The following is a 22,393-nucleotide window of genomic DNA, read 5'->3' as shown; positions in this document are numbered from 1 at the left end:
TAGAATATATTTGGTTTGGTATTTTACGTTTCTGTATATATATTTTTTACAATTGCTGTTTTTTGTTTTTGTTTTTTTGGTTGTATTCTGCATTTGATTCTCGCGTTTCGTTTCCCTTTTTTGAAATTTTGATGCTGCTTGTTGTATATATATGTATGTATATGTATATTGTATGTATATAGGAATATTTAGTTAATCATCTGTGCTTCCACTCGGTCGTAATCTACTCTAAAAATTTGTCTCTTCTTACCAGCTACTGTTTGATCTACTTGTTACTCGTAGTTTGCGTCGTATTTAGGAAACTTTCATTTTGGGAGGAGGTCTTCATCTTTATCATATTTTTGTTGGTGTTTTTTCCTTTGCACTTAGAGACTAGGCTTAAACCTTCCACTACTGCTAGACAGGATGCTGGGGGGCAGAGTTCATAGGGATGAGATGCTGGAAACCGAAGCTAATATGTATGTATGTATATATTGTACCGATTCGGGTATAGTTCACTTCACTTCTCTTCTGTTCTGTTCTGGACAGAATTTGGCTGCATCCAGAAGCGCTATGGCAACTACAGAAATATATGTATGTTTTTATGTATTTACTATATATAATATGTGTGTGTGTATATCTTCTGTATACTCTCGTAAGTATGTTGTATAGTTTGTTTACCTTGAGTATAAATAATCTTACATCTTAGTGTTTAGTATTTCCATTTTGCCTGTTGGTGTATTTTGGGGTTTTGGCTTAATTGAATTTCATTCGATTTAAGTTTAATGTTTGTTAACATTTAGTCTAATTTTACTAGTGTCTCTGATACTTAATTTCCTTGGTTAATTTTAAACATTTTTCGTTTAATTTAGCACTTAGTTTTCAATGATTTCGCTTAACAATTCTTGTTTTTTGTTTTTTGTTTTTCTTGTTCGTTTCGAAGACACAACAGTTACTGGTCCAGTTCCAGGAAGAAGTATTTATTTATGTATGTATATGTTTTTGATGGTTTAGTTGCGGTCGTATTGGGCCCGACTTTACCGTGGTCCATTTCCGTTTCCGGCGTAACTGTACTGCAAGCCTCCGGGAGTCAATTCGTTGCATACTTCACTGCGCTGTGTCGCCACATTTAGGGCGGCAAAGGCATGATGCGGGCGTGGCGTGCTCAGGGCAGAGTGATGCGGCAGATGTGGATGTAGCTGTGGCTGTGCTTGTGCTTGTGCTTGGGTATGTTGGGCCGCATCGTAGACGGTTAGATCAATGCTGGGAGCTGTAAATGTATAGAGTTTTAAATATAAAAGGATCGGGTAATGCCTTCCTTAAAGCATTACCAGCCGCATGCATGCGATTGTAGAGATTCTTGCGCTTCTTCTTCAACAGGGCATCCAAATTATAGCTCTCCAGACCAGCTCTGAAAGAGTAATCAAATGAGGTTCAATATATTTCCAAACCAATGAATAACTCACTTGTCGGGCCTGCCGTTGCCCAGCAGGTCCTTGAAGGCCACATATATCTTGTTTAGCGTCAAATTGGGTAGCCCCTGGCCCAGATATCGTACAAATTTAAGTTGTTCACATTTGGATAAAGCGCTCTCGTGGAAGTCCAAAAAGGGTCGATGATCGGATATCTGATATTCCTGTATGGAACGAAAAGCAAATCGAAAAGGGAAACGAAAGCAGAAACAGAAGAAGGATAGTACATGTTAGGATAGTCGTCTGCTTTGGTAGTGGGAGTGGGGGGGACAAGAGTTTTGTTCAATGCTCTCTAAGATAATGATGATGCAATTTTGATCTACACAAGTGTAATTCCAATCTCTGGGTTCAAGCCAATTCGGGAAAAGAACAAAGCTCCGCTGGACAACAGTAGTTCCTCCCTCCTGTTTTTAGTGGAGGCTGGTGGAGGCTGGCCTGGCGCCGATACACTTTTGCTCACATTGCAAAACTTGATGAAGTTCTCGATGAGCATGTACTTTTCATAATTGCTCAGACATTGCTGCCCACTACTCTGTATACCGAACTGTTTCAATAGCTCCTGTTTCTTGGGCGGCAGCCGGCTGATGTGCGTGCACACCCCGTCCTCGATGCGGTGCGTCTCGTGCACCTCAAAGTTCTCGTAGATGATCATCTGTTCCAGGGAGCGCGGCGGTGGCCCCAGAGCCGGCGGTGGCAGCAAGCCCGTCGTCGGCGGTGCTCCACACACATACCGGGGATCCATTGTGGGCGGCAGCGGCGCTGTAACATAACTGCTGTTCACATTAACAGCCAACGCTGCTGACGCTGCCGACAGGTTGACAGTGCCGCTGCTGCTGCTGCTGTTACTGTTGCTGTTGATGAGGTTGGTGCTGGCGTTGGTGCTGTTGCTGGTACTGCTGCTACTGTTGGCGGCTGCGAATTCCAGAGATCCGTCATTGGCGGCCGCCATGTTCTTGAGGTCTACAAGAGAGAGGGGGTGGGCGATAGTTAGAGGGCGATCGGTCGCGCCGTCTTGGATCTGAATTTACGGGACCTTGGTTCCGATTCAGATCAGATGTAGAGCCTTACAGCACTCGCTTGGAAATCAATGGAAATTACAAGAAAACGACCCGTTCCGTTTTCGCCCCATTATTAATGGCTTAGCGCAAATGCAGAGGCTCGCAATGGCAGGCAATAAATCTCAAGAAGAAACAACAAATTTTCCAATCGATTTTGTTCTCAATCGCATTCCGCTATGTATATATATTTTCAGTGTGTGTGTGTGTGTGCTTGCAAACAATTTCCATATATGTACATACATACATACATACATACATGTGTATATATGGTACATTGTGAGTATACATATATACATATACACATACTATAGGGGGCTTGTATATAGTTAGGATTGGCTTTTGTTTAACATACAATACAATATATTATCATTGTTCTTGGCTTACTATACGTAAAATATATATACTCGTATATATAGGTACGATTAATCGTAGTTATTCATATATTCATATTAAATAGCGTTATCTTGATTTCCTATTTGTTTTCTTGTGTGTTGTGTATGAGTGTAAAAGTGTGATTGTGTAAAAGTAATAATCTCTTTTCAAGGAATAACATTGCATAGTTTTTTGTATGGGGGGTGGTGGTATAATGCCATAATGGGGTATAATGATCGATCGTTGTCCAACAATTTCCTCGTCGTCAAACATAATACAAATTTCTTGTATAGTTTCAATAAAATTTGGCAAAAAGCTTTTAAAATTATTCTAAAATAAATGAAACAAACATAAAGGTGTAAAAGATTATGACGCGATTTTCTTATAAAAAGGTTTCCGGCTAAAATTTCTACTCGATGGTGGGATGGGGGGATCGGGGATCGGGGATTGGGGATTGGGGAACAGGATAGCTACTAGGAGTGTGGTCTGCAACAGCCTACGATTGTCAACAGGTGGCGCCTCCTCCGCTGCCCTTGGCGCCACGCCGACCCCAATCTCACATGGACACTGGCGGCCCGGCTCCTCCTCCTCCTCCTGCAGCTCCAGCGCCTGCCGCACCACCACCTATCACCGATGAATGCGGTGGCGGCGCCGGACTGTAGCCCATGGCTGCCATGTGCTGGACATGTGTGGCGTGTGGGTGCGGTGAGTGCGGATAGAAGTGCGGATGATGCTGCTGCGGATGTTGAGGATGCTGATGTTGGGGATGCTGCGGATGGGCATAGGCAAAGTGATGAGAATGGGGATGTTGTAGTGCATGCGGATGGGGATGTGGCGGCGGATAGTGGTGCGGATGTGGGGCATGTGGATGCTGCGGCGTCATCGCTGGGCTACGTGTCGGTGTGCCCGGCTGCAGGTGATGCGGATGTGGATGCGCGTGCGGATGCTGGCCGTGCGGATGCGTATGTTGATGCAACATATGCTGCTGTTGCTGTTGCTGTTGCTGTTGCTGCTGCTGTTGCTGTTGTTGTTGCTGTTGCAGATGTTGTGGAGTCGTTGGCGGCGGCGCCGCTATTGGTCCCGTGGGCGTAGCTGGTCTTGGAGTTGATGTTGCGGCCATTGTGCGTGGTATTGGTGCTCCTGCTGTTGCTCCTCCCGCCACTACGCCTCCTCCCAGCTGCGTGGGCGTGGGTGTAGATGGCAGAGCGGCGGCTGTGGAGGCAGTGGGTTTCGCTGGCGAGGCGGGTGCTGACACCAGCAGTTGGTCGCCGCCTGGTGGTCCCTGCTCTCCTTGTGGATGTTGTGTGTTGTTGTTGTTGTGGTGGTGTCTGTTTGACCGGTGTGGATGTTGTTGCTGTTGTTGTGTTGGTCTTGTTACTGTTACTGTTGTTGCTGTTGTTGTTGTTTTGGATGTTGTTATTGTTGTTGGTATTTTCGCCTAGTGATTCAAAGCGTATGCGTGGATAAAGAAGAAGAAAGAGGAAACACAAACAAATTGAAGTCAAAAATAATTAAAATGATTCTTGTACGATTTTCGTGGCCCAGTGGCACAGACAGAAATTGATTATTTTCTAGTTTTTGAAATTTTTTCGCAAAAATAGGCAGCCAATTCCGAAGGTATTTTTTTGTTCTCCCCCTCCCCCAGATTTTTTTGTTCATTTTGTGAGCGAACCGAACCGAACCGAAAACGGAAAGTGCGCGTGAAATAGAAATAGAAACAGAAATGCAGAAAATGCAAATGTGAATGAAAAGTAGAAGTAGAATTGAGAAGAAATCATAAAGCAGAGAGAAGAATGTAAGCACTTTTAGTTTTGAGTGTATTTTTAAAATTTAGCACATTCTGTTTTCTTTTTATTAATTTTACTCTGCCCGAGAAACACACACACTTTTCTATGTGTGCTATGTTATTCTTGGGCTGCCTTCTGCTGCATTTGCACTACACTTAATACATCTATGTACATATGTATGTAGCTATAGGTTTACTGCTTACCAGCTGTTGTGTTGGCCAGGAAGCGCTTGGTTTTGTCGAGTATATAAGGCAGATTGTAGCCGTCCTTCGTGTAGCTAAAAACGTAGGGATAATCGGTATAGTTATAGCATGCTTTTGGGCGTGTTCCACAATCGATCCACACTTACATTTCTGTGCGTTTTGTGCAGAACAGATTCTTATAATTGCTATAAATGCAAAAGAGCGTAAACGTGGGCAGACCCTGGCCCAAATATCGAGCGAATTTGATCTGTTCGGGCTTGTTGAGGCCACACTGATTGAGGGACAGCCAGGGCCGATGATCCTTGATTTCATATTCCTGCAAATAAGATCGAAATATGGATTTAGTCATGAGAATGATGCATCGAATTCCATATGAAAATGCTTCTGGCTTACATGTCACCCCACCATCCAACCTAAGAACCACCATTTCCATTAGTCTAAAAAACACCTTTTTGCTTTGTGCCCCACCCCCATTACACACACCCCTTTTCAGCTTGATTTCTCTTAGTTTTAGGCTTATTCCCATGACTGCGCTGCACATATGTATGTATGTATATATTCGGGGTTACATAATGTACATATGTACATATATACACACACAGACTCGTATTGTACCTCTCTGCCACCCCTAGAGAACTTATAGACACACACACACATGGGGCTGGGGCCCGAAAAACTTTACCCACTACTAATCAAAACTTATAATTCGTGTACAACGCAAAAGTTTAAAACGAAAATTTTACACAAAAGCCAAAAACTTGCTAAAGGAAAAAGGAACGAGAGAGAGAGAAGAGTGGCATGGGGGGATGGGGAATGGGGAATGGGTTCCTGAATAACATGCCAAAGCGAAAGCCCCACCACACCCACACATCCAACCATCTATCCTTTACAATGTATATTTTATAGTGTAAAAATATAGAATAGGGCCAGAAAAGGGAAGCGGAAAAGGCAGCAAAGCAAACCCAAATAGAAAAGCAAACAACATTTTCAATGAAGCCATTTCCCACCACACACACCCTGCACCCCCACTCCCACTACCATCAAAAAGGGGGTGGAGGTTGGAGGATGTTTGAAAAGTCCACCCAATCCATACCCCCCCTCAAAAAAGGGTTACCATACGCCAGTGTGCGTGTCTGTGTTTGTCTAGCTTTAGTAGGCGCAGCAGCTTAATGGAGGTCTGTGGCTGTGGCTGTTTCTGTTCCTATGCCCTGTGTGTGTGTGTGTGGGTGTGTGGGTGTCAGTTAGGGGGTCTTCGGGTGTCCTCGGGTCGGCCCTCGTTGAAACTTATCAACATCCTCATAATCAGCACGATGGCAGCGTCGCCAACCACCCACACACCCCCAAACTAAACCCACTCACTCTCTCACCCACTCACTCACACTCCAAAGCGCACACATGGCAACGCTGTCGAAATGCTGACTGAGCTTCAACTCTCCTCTGCAGCAAAGTACATATATGTACATATGTATATATGGCTGCCTCTCTTTGTATTTGTGTGAGTGTGTGCATACATTTTGGGTTTTGATTATGTTAAAAATCAATAGAGCAAAAAGGAGTGACGTCCAAACCAAGACCAGGACCAGGGACCAAAGTGTGAGGAGAAAACTTTAAATTTGCAAGAGGACAGGCAGCCGGGAGAGTAAGTAAGACACACAGAACAGAGACAACTCAACACTCTCTTTCCGTGATGACAGGCAGCGTGACACCTGCAGGACAGGGGGGACGGACGCAGCAGCAGGCGTCTCATTAACAAGCACACAACTGTGAAGGGTGAGGGGTGGGTGGGAGTGGTGTGCTGACAAGTGAAGCACTGTTGCTGCTGCTGCTGCTGCTGCTGTCAAGTGTGGCCGGTCGCCGCTTAACTGTTTCGCAGTCAAACAAACAGAAAAGAAGAAGCACAGAAGCAGGAAAACGACAAAAAAAACGAAGGAGGAAGAATAAAAACAGAACAAAAATGGCAATGTGTTGCGGTATTTTGTTCTTGCTTTCGCTTCTGTTTTCTGTTTCTGTTTTCGTTACGTTTCTTCTTTTTTTTTTGCAAACTTATTGGCAGACATTGTTTTTGTGTTTGTGCGTGACGTAGCCATCGGAACGTGTGCGGCGGGGGTATGTACATATTTGTGTGCGGGTGTGTGTGTGTGTTAGTGTGGCGGGATTGCGGTTGTTGTCTGTGGTGTGTTGTTGCTTTTGTTGCATGTTTGTATTGAGACAAGTGTGAATTGTTTTCCCTTTTTTGCTGTTGTTGTTGTCTCTGTTGTGGGTGTTGCTTGTGCGTGCTGTGACTGGCAAGGGAGGACAGTGACAGGGGCAGGAGCAGAGAGCAACAACAACAATAACGGTTCGTGTTTTGGCTGTTGCTGCCATGATTTTTTGATTCTTTTTCGAGGGGTTGCCCTGCCCGACTGCCTCCCGACTGCGTGCCTGTGCACTGTGTGTGGCGCACAGGGCGTGCTTGGGGGGGCGGAGCTGATTGTGCGAGGGCAACAATTTTCACACTTTCACTCTTTCCTTCTGTTCCTGTGTCGATGTGTCTGCCGCTTAACAGGTTTTTTTTTTTGTGTGCGTGTAATGAGCAGGTGACAAAAAGGGGTGTTGAATGCGTGTCAATTTCCCACTGTTTCCCCGTCCTTTTCATTAGGCAACTAATTTGGCTGGAAAACGGGAAGCGGCAGGGACGCTTCCACCTCCACCTGCTCTAAAATACACATATGTATGTACATAGGTATGTACGGATGTGCAAACAAACCGTTAGCCAACACTAATTTAATATGTCCCCAAATGTTGCACAAAAGCTAAATATTTTATACGGTTGTACATGTTAGAAATACGTAAATATGTATGAGCCATGTACAGTTATGTTGGCATATATCCACACATGTATCTAAATATACATTATATACTGTGTACATACATACATATGTATGTATAATTTAAAATTATAATCAATGGCCCATACATGTGTGTGTGTTGGATGTGTGTGCGCGTAAATTGTGCGAAGCCGAGACATTGTACCTGCCCTGCTGCCACCCATTATCACCCCCCACCCCATGGCGCTGCCACTCCCGCAGTAAGCTGTCCTTTACCCACACATACGCTTGGCAGCACACAAAGTTATGCGAAAGGGAATGCACTTGTGTGTGTAAAACTGACTGCATGCGCACTTAGTAGCCTTCAAACACCATACCATACACCATACACCAAACACCGACCACCCGTTCCCCACCCACTCCGATAGAGACATGTATAAAATGTGTTGATAAAATATACACACACACACACAAGGACAGAGAGACTTTGGGAGAAAAGGACATGCCCAAGCAGGCTGCGGACAGTCCAACGGAAGCCAGCCCCACGGAATCCCCTCAAGTAACTTGATGATGGTATGTGTGTGTGTGTGTGAATGTGTACGAAGAGTAGCGGGGGCATTGAGGGGAATATACAATTACTCAATAGCACCACCCACCGCATGGCTGCTGCCTTGAGCTTTTTGGGGGTTTGCCGTTTCCCCCCACACTCAATCACACCCACAGACCCCCACAGACACACAAAGAGAGACACAACTACACATACCAGAGGCGACTTGGTAGTTTGAGCAGCAGCAGCAGCAGCAGGACAGCCTTTCTCCAAGTAAGTTTTTGAGCGTCAGCCAAGGAGAGAGAGAGAAAGGGCAAGGTGGGTGGGTGGCAGAGAGCAAGAGAATCCTAACGTGAGAGAGCGTCACAAATTTTGAGTTAGGGAGCAGAAAAGTAGGTGGAAGAGCGAGAGCGTCTTAGAACTAAAATGTTGTAATAGGCGGAGACCCCACACCCTCCCGCAGCCCACCCACACCATGTTGAAATAAGGTTAGAGCTCTGCTTCCTCTACTTCTTTCTCCTCCACTGCTCCTCCTTCACGCCCCTCTCTCTCTCTCTCTCTCTCACTCTCTTTTCGTAGTTGTTGTATTATGCCATCAATGCCATTTTGTACATAGTTTGGCGAGTGTTTCTATGTAGATGTGTGTGTGTGTGTGCCCGGAGGGGGTGGGTGGTGGTCGACAAATCTAGATGGGCGCTTTCTCTCTGTTTGTGTGTGTGCCTCTGATAAAGCCGAGCGTAATGAGCATGGCAGAGTGTTTGTGGGGTTGACTCTGGCATAGTGTTGAAAAGGGCGCCAAATGTATGAAGAAAGGAGAGAGGGCCGGGGCGGCCACGGCCACCATCCAGAGCATGTATAGGTGTTTAGAAGAGCTTACACATACAAGCACACCAGCCAACCACCCACCCACCCACACAGACATACAGCCATACAGCCATACATACGTACATGCATTGGAGCACACATGATTACAGTTGTATGCGGAATTTGTGGTTGGCTGAAGTCGGCGTCGACAGCGACGCCAGCGTCCCTGCTGCTTCTCCTGTTATTACAATTTATAATGACATTTGTGTGAGTGTGAGAGAGTCCTCTTTGTAGGTGGGGGTGGGGGTAGTGGTGTGAGTGGGTGGTCCACATAATGGGCCGAGAAATGCGCCTGTGTATTGGGGATATGGACAGGGTGCATGTTTATATTATGAATATATCCACCATTTGCCATGTATATTTTCGGCGTATTTTGGGTACCTGCAAATGGTTGGATTTTCGAAATGCACATTGTGGGGATCAGTTAGGAGGCTGAACTTAAACAGAGTTAAAACTAATGCCACATTTCCATTACCTGAATTTATTCACATTCCCTGGTAATTTTTCCACCAACTGGAATCAAGCATCCAATCCCCCACACGTTCACACGTGAGTGAACATTTTCCGTTTAGTTAAATTACCCAAAAAAATTATTAAATCTACCAGCTGCAACCAGGGAATTTTTTAAGGAATTTTGGATCAGTGCAATCTTCAGATCAGGGAACATAAAAATGCTGACAATTTCTGTTAATTTAACTAAAACAACTATATTAAATTATATATTAAAATTGTAAAAATATAAGTGGGCTTCACTATTCATAGGGGACCCCTATACTAGGTCTGGGAATAGTATCCATCCAACGTGTTTATGAGAAAATGCCTAGATTTTCAGTAAGGGGACATATGTAAGTAGCATGGCTCCATGTGGAAATATACGAAAAATCCAGCTTAAATAGTTACGTTTAGGGTGTGAAACCGTGTTCCCGATGGTTTCGCCATCATAATAAATGCGTATATACGAGTATGTGCAAATATTTAAATTGCATATGAAAATGGGGAGAACGCTGAAAACTCTCTATATACACGAACAATCCTTCCACACTCACGCATACCTACACACTACATATGGATGCCAGAGTTGGACGAAATTTGACTCGTTCCCAGCCCAACCCCAAGCCCAATCACAGCCCCACATCCGCCAAACCAGGAGACCACCCTACCATCCCATCCCCCCATTTCCATTTCCATTTCCCTTTTACATTTACTCACCTCGCAAAACTTGATGAAATTCTCGACCACAATCGATTTGTCCGTCAACGTCATTTGGCCCGTGAATCGGACGCCCAGCTGCTTGAGCGTATCCTTCTTCTTGGAGGGGAGCTTGTTCATGTGCTGGAAGATGCCCTCCTCCACCTTGTGGGAAGGATGCACCTCGAAGTTCTCCTTGATCACAAAGCTGCCGAGCAGCTTGGGGGCGTGCGACGAGGAAGATGCGGTCGATGAGGAACTGGCGCCCGTCAGTATGCCGCCAAACTCTCCGGCACTCCCGCAGGCAGCGCCCTCCGACGAGGTATTCGAGTTGGAGGCATTCAAATGGGAGTTGGGGAAGGCGAGCAGCTCCAGCGAGGACTCGTTTGAGTTGGAGGACCCGTTGGAGGCCATGTGCTGCAGGTCGAAGATGGTCTGCTTCGAATCATGATCGAAGACGTCCAGCGCGGAGGAGCTTGTGTCCACCAGGCTGTTGGAAGCGCGCGAAACGGAGGAGAGAAGTGCGGCCACCTTGCGGGAGGCGGAGCGCGACTTCTGGGAGGTGCTCGTGTCCAGGTCCAGGAGCCCTGCACTGGCCACGGGAGATTGTGCTGGCGGAGGTGGTGTGCCAGCGCCTGCTACTGCCGCTAGTGCTACTCCTGGTCCCTTGGCGATCTTCTCTGACGCGGCTGCGCCTGCTGCAGCTGTGGAGCTATCGCTCGGCGTGGCACTGGCTGTTCCCGGCGTAAAGTCCGTGGAGTGGCGCAGATATTTGATAAACTCAAAGGAACCATCAAAGTGCTGGGGCACCGATACCGATCCCCCATTGGGGGTGGCCACCGCCGTGGGCCAGCGATTGCTGCCGGGGGATGGTCCTGCGACGGATCCTCCTGCTGCCCCCGCTATCGCTGCTGCTGCTGCTGACGTCGGCGCTGCGGCGACGCCCGCCTCTGCTGCGACATAGGCGGCGGCGGCTGGGTGCGAGTGAGAGCTCGACGTCGTCGTCGGATTACCGCTACCTGAGCTGCCGGCGGCGGCCGCACCACTCAGGCAGGTTTCCCGTTGCGTATGGGACGATGACGCCGCCGCTGCTGCCTCGTAGGAGAAATCCGTGCCGCAGCCATTGGATAAATGTGTGTGGGAATACTGTAGTTGTTGTTGTTGCAACTGCTGCTGCTGCAGCGACTGCTGTTGCCCCGACGATGCGCCTGCGCCGCAGCCAAATACTTGAAATTCCTCGAATTGAGTGCATTTCAGTTCGCCATTGCTCAAGTACTTGGAAAACTCCGAGGGATCGTTGAGCGAATTGAGGAAGAAGGAGCTGAAATTGCTCGATATGCAGGACATGTTGCACGCGCGGGGGGTATATATTTGTGTGTGTGTTGCTAATACTGTGGCGTCTTATGGATATAGTATGGTGTATATATCCCTTTAAAGCTTTTCCCAAACAATTAAATGGCACATGAATACGATTATAGCGATAGTAGCAGCTTTTCTTTGAAGCAGTTTCAATATTTTCACTCAATTCTTTTCCTTTGCTGTTTTTTTTTTGTGGTTTTCCAGTCGATTTCTCGTTTTACTGCCGCTTCTCTTCCTCTCTTCCTCTCTCTCTCTCTCACTCTTTTCACACCGCTCTCCGCTTCCTTTGCTAGCTGCGGTTCATATTTTATTACAATTTTCCACAAGCAGCGCAGCGCACACACACTCACACGCCAGCATTACTTGTGCACATGTACGCCTGTACGGCTGTGTGTGTATAGGTATGTATAAATTTTTCTTATTATAGCAAAGTGTAATTTATTATTCTTATTGCTTGCTCGCTGCCGCTGCCTTTCCGCTCCTTGAACGGCCTTTCCCTCCTCGTATGTGGTCTCTTCTAGCCCACACACACACACACAAACACGCAAATAACGAGACACAAACACGTACAATACTATCTGGCGGCGGCCCTGCAAATAGGCTTTTTTTTTAAACTGGTCTGGTTTTTTGGGGTCTTGGTATTACTGGTCTTTGTTTGGGGTCTTTTTGCCTATTTTAATATGACTTGGCTTTCTTTATTATTATTATGCGGGGGCTCTTTTTGCACTATTTTCACTTCCTTTTTGGCTTATATTCGTCTACACACACACACACACTCTCTCACGCGGCACATTAAACACCGTTTGGATTCAGGCGAGGCGCGGTCTTTCGTCGCTGTCGGCGTTTCTTTATATTTCGTTTTTCTGGCTCGCTTTTGCTTTACTTTCAAAACAAATGCCGCCGCTGCTTCCATACGGAAAAACGGAAAATCTTATCTTGTTGTTGCTGTTTTCACCGTTCCGAAACACGACATTGTCGGAGCACACAACGAAAGAAAATGAGCGAAGAGCGAAAACCGTACAATGCCCGAACCGAACATGTCTGCGGCAACGTTAATCTGTGCATTTTAGCTCTCTTTCCCACTCACTGCTCTCGCGTTTTTGCTCTCCCTCTCTCGCTGGCTTGCATGAGTTGCGTGAGTGTGTGTGTGTGTGTAATCAGTGTAGGTGTGTAGTTGTTGCTGCTGCCGACTAGGAAACGTGTATTTCTCTTCTCTCTTCCTGCGACAGGCTCTGCTGCTAACCCTTTCCATATAAACCTGATTTAATCTTTGATTATTATGCCTGTTGTTGCTGCTGCTGCTCTCCTCTGGGCTCTCGTTGTAGGATTATGGATATGGCTGGGGCTGCTGCTGGCTTTTCTATTTTTGAAAAATCCACTAAATTATCCGTTGGTTGCCCTACCACAGTACCCCCCTCGCAGAAGCAGCGACGCGCGCTCTGTGTTTGTGCAGGTAAAAACAGTTCATTTGCCTAGAGTTGCCACATCGTCGGGTTTCGGCAGGACCACCTGGACAGCGTGTAAATGTGAAATTGTATTGCTGTCCATGTCATGTCCAAGTGCATGAAGTTTACAATTATTTTACGACACTCTGGCCATTAAACACATTTAGATTGTTCGGCGAAGACGAACAGGTAGCAATGACTCGGACTGCGATCTCAAGGCCACAACCAGCGAAGGTGTTGGCAACCCTAGCTGGTCGCCGTAGAACCGTATGTTTTCGCGCCTCCGACACCGTCCCCCACCTTCCTTCGGAATAGTCAAGGGAATAATACTTAAGCCGCAATTTACGGCTGTTTCAGCGTTTTGTGCCAGGAATTTGTATAGTTGTATTATGGATACAGAAAAGGAAGCATCGCCTATAGTTTTTGTGGAAGAAATATGTATGTACATATGTACAAATAATTGCCATTGCAGACGCTTTTAATTTGTTTAAATATAGCCAGCCCAGCGCAAGGAAGTCATCAATTAAACAGACGGGCTCTGCATCATTGTTGTAATAGTTACCTCTACGCTAGTTTTTTGGCACAGTTTCGTTTTCAAATTCAAAAGCGCTGCAAACATATTTTCATTAATAGAAATTCTCACACAAATTTTTGTTGTTACAACACGGCGGCAACAGGGCAATTTACATAGATTGGTGTGCACATGTGTACATACATGCGCTTATGCATGTGTGTGTGTGAGTAATTTTTCAATTAATTTTAATTATAAACTTAATTAGGAAATCAATGAACGACGCGAACAGAACGGAACAGAAACACACACAAATTGAGGAAAACGGCAACATATGAATGTATTGTATTCATATGCACATGTGTACATTCAGAACAGAACAAGTGCGAGCGAGCAAGAATATCCATAACTGAAAAACAGCAAAAACAATGACAACAATTCTCATCAAGTGCGCTGCGCATACAACATAAAATCACCCACTCGACGCGCCAACAGTGGAGAACAGAAGAGCGCAAAGAACAGGCCCCAAAAGCTAGCAAAAGCGAAACAAACTGGAGAGCTGAAACGGGGGCGCCAACTGCCAGACTGTCTGACAACTGGTAGCTATGACACTATTAAAGCTGACTGCTACGACATGACACTATTAGATAGACTGGCATCACCTTTTATTTATCACCCTGTTTTTAGGGCTCTAAAATCTCTCAAATTGAAACGATGTACATACATATGTATCAATGGTTGTGCAGCTCTAATACAGTAAGTATATCAGTATATAAAAGAAGATACATTTAATCAAGTTTAAATCTACCTAAATCTAGGTATATTAAATTACTTTTCAAAATGACCGCAAACTTCATTCGTGCACAAAAATAGCGAAATTCTTCGGGATATAAAAGTATATTTCATCTAGAGATGAACAACTCATACATATCAGGAATCGTTTTTATCGTTTTCGATTATTTTTCCAAATCCTTCAACTCTTGAGTTGACCATCTCAATTAAGACCAACAAAACAGCTGTTACGTGAAACAAAGTGGAAACAAATTCAATACAATCCGCGAAACCTTATTATGTAAACAATCCAATAAAAGGAGTTCTGAAAACTAGCCAATCTTGTTTAAAACTTATTGATGAATTGGATAACATTTTTTGTTTAGGGCTGAGAGGGCTAACTAGCTAGTAATAATAAACCGAATATATAAGTCGAGGTACATGTTATATTTCGGTATATTGGATCGATAAATCCGCTGGCCACACTGGTGCGGCTACTAATTTAAAATAAATAAATGTTATAAAACAAAGGAAACCGGCATGAAATTCGTGATAGACAGCATCACCAAGAACAGTGGACGTCTGGGCCAGCTGCACATAAAGGATGGAGCACCGGAGCAGCGGACACCGCTGCTCATGCAAACAACAAAAGGCGGCAGTATTCCGTATCTTTCCGGCGACGTCTTTGAGAGCCATGTGACTAGGAAACAACAGGTGCTGCAGCTCACCCTGTCTACCATCGACCAAATGACGGAGGCGCTGGCCCAGTGGAACAGTGCAGAGCGTGGACTGAGCGATTATGTAGGATTTCCCGGACACTTAAACGTGCTACTGCTGCGGGATCCTTGCGAGATGACGCCCGCAGGGGGAAACGACCGGGACATACAGCCGTTGTTCACGCGCCGCGGCAAGGAGTCTCTTTCGCCCCAGCGATACATGGAAATGGTGGCTAGCCTCAGGCCAGACATATACCAGGGGCTCTGCGACGCCGACACCAATGAGCTGAGCGCCAAGAAACGCGTTCAGAAATCCGTGGATCGCACCGAAAAGTTCATGCACTACATCTACGAGCACAAGAGCAAAGTGGATTCTGCCCTGCTGGCCCCCATTGTGGGGGGCTACAACACCTTTGCGCGGACGCAGTCTATCAAACATGCCCGCGAACAGCCATCAGGCAGCTATGGCGGCTACATCTTCGAGGGATTCCACACGAATGGCTTGACTGCCACCACACTGGACGCGTCCAAGCTGCTGCCCATTGTCGAGCATTGTGTTGGGCAGCTGGAGGAGGACAAGCCGCGAATGGTTCCGGGTGCCTATACACCATTGACCACGTTGGAGCTTATCGGACTGGGCATGGATCTGTTCGACACCTCCTATGCCTATTGTGCTGCAGTAAACTTTAAGGCCTTGACGTTTACCTTTGTCCCGGATGACGTCGTGCACATACCCTTCCTAGACATAACAGACGATGCAAACAAGGAAGATTTCACGCCACTGCTGAAGAGTTGCGACTGCCTGACCTGCCGGAAGCACACGCGTGCCTACGTCCATCATCTGTACAAGACCAACGAACTGCTGGGCCCCATTCTACTGATGGTGTAAGTGAAATCTATAGTTATTCATCAGATAGCAATGCCAATGATTACCCCATTCCCTTCCCGCCAGCCACAATCTGCACCATTACATGTCCTTCTTTGCGGCTATAAGGGAGAGCATAGCGAGGGATGGCCTGCCGCAGCTGACGGAGCTGGTTAGGCGGCAGAACGGCGACTCCCAGGTGGACTATGGCATCGCACCGAACAGCAAAGTGATTAACAAAGCAACAATGGGCAAAGGATTCGCCGCAGCTGCCGTGTGACGTAAATAAGGAGTAGATTTAGCGTAAATAAATAGCCTCTTGGCCTTTATTTGCATCCGTTTCATAACGTTAAAGGCTGATCCCAAACCGACTGATCCTCTCCGTTCACTATCTGCTTCATCCGCGTGTATACCGCCTGAGGGGCCGTGCCGGTGACCTCACGAATTCGGTTTATAACCAGCGGCTCTGTAAGATTCTGCAATTTGTCTGAATCTCCCACGGGAATGTATCCAGCCAACTCACAGAATCCCACATTAAAGTCGGCCAAGTCTTTGTTCACGCAGTAGTGGGATCGCGCAAAGACAAACACTTGCACATTGCCACGCTTGCCAGGTCTACGATCGTGCGTGATGAACAGATTGTGGGGTATATTTTGTCCACACATCCAATCGGCGAGCTTGTGCAGATTGTTGACCTTCGTTTGCACCTCCGCCTCGTCGTCATTGGGCTCGAAGATGACACAGATTGCCTCGGTGGGCATAGACTGGCTCAAGCGATACACATAGCCACCGACCAGCTCCTCGAGTTCCACGTTGTTTATGTACAGATTTTGGGGCAGGTGCAGCAGATGGAAGTGCAGGTGATTCACCGAGGCCAAGGCCCCAGGACTGTTGTAGCCCATGCGAATGTTCATGTCGTCGAGGCCACGCATGAAGCTGATGCAAAATTTCAGCGAATGAGCAGTGATTCGTTGCACCAGATTGTTCTTAGCGTCGGGACAGACGACCGTGTGGAACCTGGTGAGGGGGCTTCTGTTGATAATCATCTGGACGTCGGTTTTGTCTACGTCATCGATAGTCAACATCACCTCCAGGGCGTCCACCTTGTTGAAATTGAACTGCTTTGGCTTGAACGTTGGATTGAGGTTCTCAATGGTCTGTGGGATGCGGCGCTTGAGCGTGCGATCCGGATTGAGCTGCGCATGGATATATCAAAGAGAGATGTAACTATATGCTTATTTAGTTTTGGTTTTCCATTTACCTCTGAATAGAACTGGTACTTTCCTGGCAGTACACGATTTGGGCGCGTCTCCTGCAGTTGGTAGGCAAAGATGCCGGGAATCTCGTGCAGCTGCCCCCATCTCACCTTGAGTGAATCTAGGTAGTGTGGCGCCTTCGCCTCCAGGCTCGTCACATACTTGGCCTTGCTTTGGGTGCGTTTCCTCTTCGGTTTCTCCTCCTTCTCCATGGCCGCCTTGCAAGCAAAAGAGCGCGCAACAACAAATACTGGCAGGGCTACCAAGCTTCTCCAACAACGCCGCCTCTGAACCAATTCAGTCGCAGCAGTTCGCTTAAGGCTGCTGAAAAGCTTCCAAGCATCGCAGTTGAATTGCGCTAATTTTCTAAGAGTGCGCGCGTACATACTGGGTGAATTTTAAGAGGAATATTTATTTACATTTTAGATTTTGCGCCTCTGACAACTCTAACCGCTCGGACACAGCTGTTTGTAAAGTTATTGGGATTCGAGTAGTTTTTATTTCAGATTTTTAACCAAACTCGGTTGGTTTTCTCTTGCCTGAAAATTATGCGGAGCATTATGGCCAAGATTCAAGGCACCTGTGAGGAATTCTGCCCCGATGGCGAGATTAAAATGTAAGTTCCATGTTCCAACAGGTTAAGATTTACAAATCATTTTGCTACCAGGCGGGTGCGCGAGAGAATGCTTCACTTCTTTGAACTCAAGAATGGCCAGAAGAACGTGCCCGGTATCCTGGTCAAGGAATTCACCCGCTCTGCCGCTGACGTCAAAATGCCCAAGAAAGAGGATATGCGCACCGTGCAGTGCTTGACTCGGACTGTGGAATATCTCCTTAAAGAGTAAGGATTTGAATATAAGGATTAGATTAGCCCGTTGACCACTTGTCTGCCTCTTACAGGATTGTAATGGATAACCGAATGCCTTACCGCATGGCCTATGATTTCATTTTCGATCGCCTGCGTGCCGTGCGCCGCGAGATTGTCATTCAGATGTTGGATGCGAAACAGACTGCAAAACTTCTGGAGCCAATTGTCATGTTTCTGGCGTATAGCCGGTACCGTCTGTGTGCCGAACCAATTGATATGTTCGATGCGAAGATATGCAATCAGCATCTGCAGGAGTGCCTCACTGGAGTGCTCTGCTGCTACAAGACCTTTGACGAAGATGAAACGGCCAAGAGTCCTACAATTCGTGATCTTCAACGGCGCTGCTTCATCGAGTCTGTGTATCAAGTGTTCAATTTGGGCTGCCCGGAATCTCTGGAGCGGGCCCTTACCTTACCGGATCATGTGCGCCAGGATCCGACGTTTAAGCTCTGCTTTCAGATGAGTCTTTCCTACCATCAAGAGAATCTCTATCGCGTCCTAGTAGCATTGCCCAAACTGCCGCACATACTCTGTGCCCTGGCCGCCACAAAGTTGCAAATGATACGAAGGTAATGTACACTATGAATGAATGCTGACATCCTTGCTTACTACTCTACTTGCAGAAGGATTCTTCAAATGTTTACGCATGCCTACAATAAGCAGTTCAATGTGCCGGGCTCGTACTTGTTGCGTGTGATGCTAATCGATTCGCCGGAGCATTTGACCCAGCAGTGCTGCCATTACGGCCTGGAAGTGAGCAAGGAATTCGAGCGCGTTCCGGTGCTGTGTAATAGGTCTGTGTTTAAGAACCCCGCCGAAACAAAGCTACTGTATATACCCGGAGCTGGCAATGTCCCCAAGGCGGTGCGGTTTAATAAGTCTGATTTTATAAACTCTGCTGAGACAATCAAGGAGCAGCATGAACAGTTTGTTGATTCCAAACTGAAACGAGTTTATTTGCCAGAAGTTTTACTTCTCAAAAAATTCGTTTGAGTGCGTGTAGTGGGTGTAAATAATAAGCTACATTATATCAAATAGTTTTGTTAATTTATTTTTAAGAGAAAATGTGAATTTAAATATATTTGGCAACCCTGGCCAAAGGAGATATCGCTATCGAATACGCGAACATACATATACACAAAGCGCATATACATATACGCACAGGGTTGCATTCGAGGCGGGTGTCGGACGCTGTCTAACCAACACCAACAAAAAGTGTACGCAAGAGAAAGTTTTTGGAAAATACAATTCCGCCATATTTACCGGCAAAATTCAAAATATTTACATTGTTGCCAAACAATTGATCTAGCCGGATCCTATTTGTGCAATAATTAAGTGCCAGGCAACAGCGTGGAGATCGAAACGAGCAACAAAGCCAAGCGACGTCTGCTGCTGCCGTCGCGCAGCCCCACGCAGCACCAATGACAATAGGGAAGTCGTAGAGGAGGGAAAATACAAATACCGACAAAAAGAAGCCCAGTCCAGTGCAGCCTGGTACGCAATCGAACGGGTATGTTTTCTATATTCTGCGAATAGACACTGGAAAATTGCGAAGTACTAATTGCCCATTCGCAGTGGCCACCAAACAGCGCACACACAGACGCGCGCCAACACACACACGCACCGCACCGCGCAATATATACACACACACAGAGGGCCCAAGAAATACGGAACAGCGATGACAAGTCATCACCACAGCGTCGGCGTCGGCGTCGGTGGCGGCAACTTTCAGCCCCAACTCCAACTGCAGCATCAACACCAACTCCGGGCACCCATTGTGAAGAACCTTTCGCTGGCTGCAGCGGCAGTGCCCCTGCCAATGACCTCATCCTCCTCGTCTGGCCACAGCACGAATGCATCGTCGCTGTATTTCACACAGGTCCTGCAGCAGCCCCCGACTGCAATCGTGGACCACGAGCCGTACACCAGCGTGCTGCAGCCAGCGGGCGGCGGAAGCGAGAGTTTCCTCATCGAGGAGATAATCGACGACTATGAGGATGAGACCAATATTGTTGTGGACACCGGAGAGTTTTTCATCTCGGGCGATGTCTACGAATACTACCCGGCGGTGGATCGTCTAGGTAGGTTTACCTCAGGGGCCGTGGCCGAGGCAGATGCCGTGCCACCGCCAATTATAATGCAGCAGACCAGCGAGGATGAGGACTACATAGATGAAGATGCGATGCGAATGTCGTCCTCCTGCGATGGCGACGAGGAGGATGTGGACGAAGAGTCGGATACGGTGCCGGCCATGACGAATGCCTTTGAAATAGCCTCGGAAGTGTTGACCACCCTCGAGGCCACCAACATCAAGGAGGAGCAGCTGGAAAGCGATTTTTACATGAAAACAGCGGAGGACTCAAACAGCTCCAATGCCCAGGACTTTAAGGACCTGAAGCTCTTTGGCAACAGTAGTCGAGTGGAGCGACGGGCAAACGCAGCCACAAAGCGCTGGAAACAGACCAAGGTCCCCATTCGCATCACCCAGGATGAGTTCAATGTAACGCTCTGGTCGTCGCTCAACTCGGAGGACGAGGAAGAGGAGGAGGACCTGGACGATCCGCAAGTGTCTGTGGTCCATCCCGTGGTCTCCTCATCAAGCAGCGCTGAAGCCTCCTCCTCCAATATGCCAAAGCTCATCATCGATGAGCACATAATCAGCAACAACATGCACCACGATGTCCTCAGCGATGGCATCGGCAACGAGTACGTTATCCTGCCGGATCCCTTCAGCGCATCGGCGGTGACGGATGTGGAGGAGGTGGTCAATGCATTTATGGGCGATGTCAAGGGCGAGGAGGACAGCCAGCCGCTCAGTGAGCAGTTCATCTACGCGGATAATCATCTGGATGAGGCATACGGCTCAATCGAACTCATCGAGAATATGCCGCACAACGTGGAGTTGATACCAGTCCCAGCCGCAGCCCCACCACCTCAGGCGATGACAGGCGGCGCGAAGACAAACCGCTGCCCAACAGCAGCCCAGCTGTCGCTACCAAAGCTGGTGCTGCAGAACAGCAGCACCAACGTGCGGCTGAAAAGCAGCACAGGGGGCCAGGCTAAGGCCTCGAAAAGGCAAATCAGCAGCGTCTCTACCGCTGCAGTAGGATTGAATGCGACGCCACCGCCGTTGGCGCCTCCCAACATTTTGGTGCGCTCGCGAGCCACCACCGTGACCAAAACTGCAGCCAGTCTGGCCAACCAAGTCGCCGCCAGCAATCAGACGGCAGTCGCCGCGGCCGAGGAAGAGGAGGAGCCCAAGTTTCGGTGCACCCATCGTGGCTGCAACAAGGAGTTCAGGAATCACTCGGCCATGCGTAAGCATATGCATACGCACGGTCCGCGCGGTCATGTGTGCAATGTTTGCGGCAAGAGTTTCGTGGAGAGCTCCAAGCTGAAGCGCCACCAGCTGGTCCACACTGGCGAGAAGCCGTTCGAGTGCACCTTTGAGGGGTGCGGCAAGCGTTTCTCCCTCGACTTCAATCTGCGCACCCACGTCAGGATACACACCGGGGATCGGCCCTACCATTGTCCCATCGATGGCTGCTCCAAGTGCTTTGCACAGTCGACGAACCTCAAGTCACACATGCTGACGCACACGAAGCCCAAGCGCAAGTGGCCCCGGGCACCGCAGGTCAACAGCAAGTCATCGCCGCAGGTCAACAACAAGACGCCTCTGGTGGCACGGTACGGGCGCTTGGAGTTTGGCGAGGATCCTCGATTGGTGTACGTGGAGCAGAACGAGGAGATGGCATCGGTGCTGCTGGATGGTGCGTCGACCACATCCTAACTATCAGTGACCATCAATGTGTCCCTGAATAGAACCGTGGCCTGAGTAAGAAGACTGGCCCCAGTTCCCGGGCACTCTATCAAGTCGCGACCGAACGTGTATTATCTGGCTAGATAACTGGCGGATAAAAACCCAACCAACCAACCAACCAACCCATATGTACAGTTAGTTATAGAGCAGGGCCATTAATCTATGTATGGCGGGCGGAGTTTAATCTTGTAATCTATGAAGCGGAGAGCCTGTGGAGCGTGCGACGTCGTCCGCATGCAGCCCAACCCCCTAAGTAAGTTCTTTTCTTAAATTGGATATGTAGTAGGTGTAAAGCCATTGGCATGGATGGATAAATGGATCGATCAGTCGACAGTTTAGATTATAAGAATAATTTTAAGAGTCCTAAGCCCCGTAAAACCACCCCCCCCTACAAAATAGCTACTATCACTATCACTATATAAACATATATGTGTATATATATATGTACTACTTTTACTACCGTCTTGATCCGAATGCATGTGGCATCTCAGATATGGATCGATCT

General features: G+C 47.4%; 5 protein-coding genes and 1 long non-coding RNA gene across 11 annotated transcripts; 4 read left to right on the top strand and 2 right to left on the bottom strand.

Annotated features, from left to right (window-relative positions):
- Window positions 1-12: 12 nt before the first annotated feature.
- On the bottom strand, window positions 13-13,156 carry LOC111067872. Its single transcript, XM_022357203.2, has 7 exons — window positions 10,299-13,156; window positions 5,018-5,187; window positions 4,872-4,945; window positions 1,912-2,411; window positions 1,446-1,615; window positions 1,311-1,390; window positions 13-1,249 (listed from the first exon to the last, which is right to left on the bottom strand). Exons 1-7 carry the CDS (start codon window positions 11,622-11,624, stop codon window positions 1,017-1,019), a joined length of 2,553 nt encoding a protein of 850 aa, XP_022212895.2. The 5' UTR covers window positions 11,625-13,156; the 3' UTR covers window positions 13-1,016.
- LOC121404045 lies at window positions 11,940-14,598 on the top strand. 6 transcript variants are annotated; one of them, XR_005967670.1, is made up of 5 exons: window positions 13,374-13,519; window positions 13,579-13,776; window positions 13,861-14,191; window positions 14,280-14,348; window positions 14,411-14,598. It is a non-coding gene; the product is annotated as an uncharacterized LOC121404045 (long non-coding RNA). The 6 variants fall into 6 exon arrangements; XR_005967666.1 differs by having other exon boundaries at window positions 13,379-13,519; window positions 13,579-13,818; window positions 13,885-14,348; XR_005967665.1 differs by having other exon boundaries at window positions 13,380-13,519; window positions 13,861-14,348.
- A 220-nt stretch (window positions 14,599-14,818) lies between these two features.
- On the top strand, window positions 14,819-16,304 carry LOC111067876 (queuine tRNA-ribosyltransferase accessory subunit 2). The gene is made up of 2 exons (XM_022357209.2): window positions 14,819-15,964; window positions 16,032-16,304. The coding sequence occupies exons 1-2, from the start codon at window positions 14,904-14,906 to the stop codon at window positions 16,222-16,224; spliced, it is 1,254 nt and encodes a 417-aa protein (XP_022212901.2). The 5' UTR covers window positions 14,819-14,903; the 3' UTR covers window positions 16,225-16,304.
- Window positions 16,242-17,674, bottom strand: LOC111067877 (GDP-D-glucose phosphorylase 1). The gene is made up of 2 exons (XM_022357210.2): window positions 17,206-17,674; window positions 16,242-17,140 (listed from the first exon to the last, which is right to left on the bottom strand). Exons 1-2 carry the CDS (start codon window positions 17,584-17,586, stop codon window positions 16,286-16,288), a joined length of 1,236 nt encoding a protein of 411 aa, XP_022212902.2. The 5' UTR covers window positions 17,587-17,674; the 3' UTR covers window positions 16,242-16,285.
- LOC111067878 (germinal-center associated nuclear protein) lies at window positions 17,617-19,075 on the top strand. The gene is made up of 4 exons (XM_022357212.2): window positions 17,617-17,816; window positions 17,868-18,041; window positions 18,101-18,637; window positions 18,692-19,075. Exons 1-4 carry the CDS (start codon window positions 17,749-17,751, stop codon window positions 19,059-19,061), a joined length of 1,149 nt encoding a protein of 382 aa, XP_022212904.2. The 5' UTR covers window positions 17,617-17,748; the 3' UTR covers window positions 19,062-19,075.
- A 671-nt stretch (window positions 19,076-19,746) lies between these two features.
- LOC111067873 (polycomb protein PHO) lies at window positions 19,747-22,294 on the top strand. The gene has a single exon (XM_022357205.2). It carries the CDS (start codon window positions 19,747-19,749, stop codon window positions 21,856-21,858), a length of 2,112 nt encoding a protein of 703 aa, XP_022212897.1. The 3' UTR covers window positions 21,859-22,294.
- Window positions 22,295-22,393: the final 99 nt, after the last annotated feature.

This window comes from Drosophila obscura, unplaced genomic scaffold, assembly GCF_018151105.1.
Source record: "Drosophila obscura isolate BZ-5 IFL unplaced genomic scaffold, ASM1815110v1 contig_181, whole genome shotgun sequence".
NCBI lineage: Eukaryota > Metazoa > Arthropoda > Insecta > Diptera > Drosophilidae > Drosophila > Drosophila obscura.
Note: the sequence above shows the minus strand (reverse complement) of the source record. Positions and strands in the feature narration are given on the sequence as shown.

Coding starts and splice junctions, on each gene's coding strand:
- LOC111067877 (XM_022357210.2), bottom strand. CDS start 17,586: ATGTACGCGCGCACTCTTAGAAAATTAGCGCAATTCAACTGCGATGCT. Junction 17,141..17,205: donor AGTACCAGTTCTATTCAGAG/GTAAATGGAAAA, acceptor ATCCATGCGCAG/CTCAATCCGGATCGCACGCT.
- LOC111067873 (XM_022357205.2), top strand. CDS start 19,747: ATGACAAGTCATCACCACAGCGTCGGCGTCGGCGTCGGTGGCGGCAAC.
- LOC111067876 (XM_022357209.2), top strand. CDS start 14,904: ATGAAATTCGTGATAGACAGCATCACCAAGAACAGTGGACGTCTGGGC. Junction 15,965..16,031: donor GGCCCCATTCTACTGATGGT/GTAAGTGAAATC, acceptor CCTTCCCGCCAG/CCACAATCTGCACCATTACA.
- LOC111067872 (XM_022357203.2), bottom strand. CDS start 11,624: ATGTCCTGCATATCGAGCAATTTCAGCTCCTTCTTCCTCAATTCGCTC. Junction 2,412..4,871: donor CCTGGCCAACACAACAGCTG/GTAAGCAGTAAA, acceptor TCTCTCTTGTAG/ACCTCAAGAACATGGCGGCC. Junction 1,616..1,911: donor ACTTCATCAAGTTTTGCAAT/GTGAGCAAAAGT, acceptor CGTTCCATACAG/GAATATCAGATATCCGATCA.
- LOC111067878 (XM_022357212.2), top strand. CDS start 17,749: ATGCGGAGCATTATGGCCAAGATTCAAGGCACCTGTGAGGAATTCTGC. Junction 17,817..17,867: donor CCCGATGGCGAGATTAAAAT/GTAAGTTCCATG, acceptor TTTTGCTACCAG/GCGGGTGCGCGAGAGAATGC. Junction 18,638..18,691: donor AAGTTGCAAATGATACGAAG/GTAATGTACACT, acceptor CTCTACTTGCAG/AAGGATTCTTCAAATGTTTA.